General features: G+C 36.9%; 1 protein-coding gene across 1 annotated transcript; it reads left to right on the top strand.

Moving 5' to 3' along the window:
• Positions 1–1,744: 1,744 nt before the first annotated feature.
• On the top strand, positions 1,745–3,716 carry LOC145138561 (Carbohydrate-binding X8 domain superfamily protein). The gene is made up of 4 exons (XM_079072629.1): positions 1,745–2,077; positions 2,325–3,014; positions 3,132–3,306; positions 3,382–3,716. The coding sequence occupies exons 1-4, from the start codon at positions 2,005–2,007 to the stop codon at positions 3,563–3,565; spliced, it is 1,122 nt and encodes a 373-aa protein (XP_078928755.1). The 5' UTR covers positions 1,745–2,004; the 3' UTR covers positions 3,566–3,716.
• The last annotated feature ends 220 nt before the right edge of the window (positions 3,717–3,936 follow it).

The raw sequence follows: 3,936 nt of genomic DNA on the forward strand, positions 1-3,936 counted from the left end.
CTTCTTTCGCTCAATATGCCGATATATTCATCAAAGGCCTTCCGACACAGCTCTTCAACAATTTCAAGTCCAGTCTGAACGTTCAGAATTCTCCTTCCGTTCACACTACGGGGGATGTTAGCGGATAGTATTGATGTACCCTTTTGTATATGTTTGGTGTATTGTTATTAACCCATTGTACTAAGCCCGATAAAATTAGTCTTGTATTGTAATCCGCCCTTATGGGTTTTATATATATTATTCTATTAATGAATTATGGCTCTATCAAGTGGTTTGTAGACGGATTCAAAGAAAATGCTTGGACGTTGTGATTCTCACTATTTTGGGGTTCTTTCTAGGTTTATAAATGAGTTGATTTTAGTCCTAAAAATTAAAGATAAATATCCTTTTTGAAAAAACTTGTTACTTGTTTTTATTTTTGGATAGCAAATAGAAACTTCATGCGAAATTAACTGGTTGGATGGTTAAAAATTCAAATTTAAATATAAACAATCATTTTGATAACAAATTTGACACTAGCTGGGGCACCAAAATAAAATTTGGCCAATAGGTTTGACATGAAGTCACAATGGAAATGTGGTATAAAAATTTGCATTAACAAATTGTTGCCCACCTTTTATCGTAGTTAGAATGTTTAGATGCCATAATAAAATATATTTCTAAAAACTTTTATATAATCTCGTCAAAGTAGTTAAGAGTGGCAACTATTTTTGTACAATAATGCGTCATAAAAGCACATATAGTTGAAAATTATATCTTTTGCATGGAAGACATATTTTTCATCAATATTTTAATATTAGTTGGATGATAATATTGATAATATATTGAAGATTGTTTATCCATATTATAAGCTAATTTTGTCGAACAAATTAAGAGTGATAATTAGTTTCGTACAAAAGCTGTCACATTTAAAGTCACAAAACATGAGAAATCATGGAAAATCAATACGTGTTCATGTCATTTGCGTTTGATACCTTTGGTTTCTCCGTACTGAATGCGGTGAAACTTCTTAATAGAATACAACGGATCATTCATAGCAATGTTATTTCTCATAGATCTATGAATGTAGTCTTCAAAATAATTGGTTTTATCATACAAAAAGTTTAGCGGCGCAACTTATTGTCTGTTTGTTTTTCTCACTCATTGTATTGTGATAACTAATTAACTATGAATGAAGATCTGTTTTTCTCACTCATTATATTGAGATAACTAATTAACTATGAATGAAGATCGATTAATTCTCATAGTTCTATAAATTACACATTTTTACAACAAGAACTCAAAATAAACATGTTATGCATATCTAGGCATCTCAAAAATACTTTGAGCGAGTTAAAACACATAACTAACTTCATGATTCATGAACAACTTATGCGAGTTTAGGTCGAAATCACCGTTATTGCCCTAGTTGCTAAATAAGCTTTATTTTTAAAAATCAAAGCATGAACCACCACGACAATATTTTTATTAGAAAAATGCATTCTTAAATTTTCTACAAGTTATGAGGTTTGTTTTTGCAAAATTGATAGTTATTTTGTTATAAATATGCAAAAGATAATCAAATCACGATACAATCTTTATTCTTGTTATTTTGTGATTACCCTTTAATAAAAGCTTTCCCTCAAAATACTATATTTTGGGATGGGATAAGTATAAGTATGTTGTGAAAAAAAAATGATATTACGAGGGAGAATCCATGCTTGATATTGGTCGAGTCTTCATGCCAAAGTAAACACTTTATAATACCACCTTATCATAATCCTCCACATTCAAAACCAACACGACATATTCTTTCTCCTCTTTTGCTTTCTTCACCTTTTTTCCCCTGTCTACTCTCCACTTTATTATCATCGGCACTTTTTCACACTCTCCAATGGCTTTCTCTCTTCCATCACTATACACACCGTCTTTTAAAACAAGCCAAAATCTCATTTCCCATTCAAATCCATCCGGGTCTCCTCCTCTTCCTGCACATCTCATCAACAATCAACATCCACCAGATCCATGGCGAAAAGACCTTCCTCCAAGTGCTTCTTCTTCTTCTTCCTCCAACTGCTTCTGTTTGTATGCAATTCAGGTCAGTTTTATGGTCGTTGATACACATCGGTGCTTTCCGAATGGTTAACTGTTAGTAGTATCTGAAACGGCCTCAGTTTCATGCATTTTAGCGATATTCCGATGGAAATTCATTTGAATTTGTTCGTAAGATTCAGATCCGGGGATAGGGTTTTTAGTTTTTTTGGGTTTTTCTGGTACAGAATAATGCAGGTGTAACTATGAACAACTTTTCTTTCCTTCTTATAAGTGGACTCTGATTTTGACAGTTATGAGCTCGGAAATTTCTCATGCCAAAAAGTCGATTGATTTTGAGAGAAGGGAACTTGATCGGGAGAAACAACAATTGTTTCCTTCTATTCACAGAACACTCGTTGAATATTTCCGCTATAAAATGACGGAATTTGACTCGATCGATCCTCCGACCACCGCCTTACCCACACCTCCGATCACCAATCCGGTCACAAATCCGGTCACTGGCCCTCCGGTCAATACAGCACCAGGGATTGTCACAGTACCTGGTGCCAACCCTGTCGGTGTGTCACCCAATCCACCCACAACAAATCCCGTCACAAATCCATCGGTACCAGTCACTAATCCGGTGACCACGCCAAGCACGAACCCCGGAGGACAGCCGCCGGTGAACCCTGTTACAACACCATCTGTACTGCCGCCTCCAACGACATCAGGAGGAAACGCTCCGGCAGGTCCAGGTCGAGGGCAGAGCTGGTGTGTAGCAAAGAGTGGAGCGTCACAGGCGGCACTACAGGCGGGGCTTGATTATGCATGTGGGATTGGCGGAGCTGATTGTGCCACGATTCAACAGGGTTCAAGCTGTTATGAACCAGCCACGCTTCAGAATCATGCTTCGTATGCTTTTAACAGTTATTACCAAAAGAATCCGGTGCCAACAAGTTGCGATTTTGGTGGCGCTGCTACTGTCACCACCGCCAATCCAAGTAAGAATCTTTCTACTTACCTTTTTATCTTCTTCTTCATTTCTATTTACCCTTTGACCACATATACCAGAACCTCTGTATCTTATCATATACTTACTTTATTGGATTTAATTACAGGTGTAGGTTCATGTATCTATCCATCATCATCATCATCTTCTTCATCTTCATCTTCTTCTCCCTTGCCCACAACACCAACTACACAAGCACCTGTTAATCCAACGGCTTTTCCTACACCTACAACATCATCTTTGCCTACACCTACAACATCATCTTCAGGGTCAACTATACCAGGGTAATGTGTTACTACTTACTGTTATAATAGTGTGAGGATCATGATGTTTTCTAAAGTTATATCTTGAATTTTCAGGATGCAATCTCCTCCACCAGGGTTTAGTTTTGGAAACCCTGATCCGGGGTCAACAGGATTAGGAGCTTTTGGTGCAAGTCCGCCCCTCGGGAACACAGCATCTGCATCAGATGGTTTGCGGCCGTTTGTGGGGTCGCTTGTAATCCTATTTGTAGCATCCATCGTCATGATGTTTGGTGTTTAGAGACATCAAAGAGAATAGATGATATGGTTTTAGACAAAGTTAGAGTAGAAGAGAGTATGATTATTGTATTTGGGTTGTATAATAGGGACAGGTTTTGCAGTCATGTTAAATATTATTATTATGTATTCGCATTTAATTTGATTTTTACTTATTTATTGTTTGGAACATAAGTTACAAGACATCAAAACTATTGGATATGCCAATTGCCGCTATCTAGTTTTTTTAGCAATAGGCGTTAAGTCGTAGCATAGTTGGTTTTTAGAGGGGTCTATTTGCAGAAACAGACGAAGGTATTCAGTTAGCAAGATCCCTCTTAACAAACCCCGTCTGCCACATTGTTCTAAAGTGTCACCTTTAAATTTTAATGCTGT

This window comes from Lactuca virosa, chromosome 9 (genome assembly GCF_052849685.1).
Source record: "Lactuca virosa cultivar CGN04683 chromosome 9, Lactuca_virosa_CGN04683_v6, whole genome shotgun sequence".
NCBI classification, from domain to species: domain Eukaryota; kingdom Viridiplantae; phylum Streptophyta; class Magnoliopsida; order Asterales; family Asteraceae; genus Lactuca; species Lactuca virosa.

Bases quoted from the DNA above. Each gene is read 5' to 3' on its own strand.
- LOC145138561 (XM_079072629.1), top strand. From the start codon at position 2,005: ATGGCGAAAAGACCTTCCTCCAAGTGCTTCTTCTTCTTCTTCCTCCAA. The intron at 2,078-2,324 runs GTCAGTTTTATG...TGATTTTGACAG, and splicing joins TCTGTTTGTATGCAATTCAG to TTATGAGCTCGGAAATTTCT. The intron at 3,015-3,131 runs GTAAGAATCTTT...ATTTAATTACAG, and splicing joins TGTCACCACCGCCAATCCAA to GTGTAGGTTCATGTATCTAT.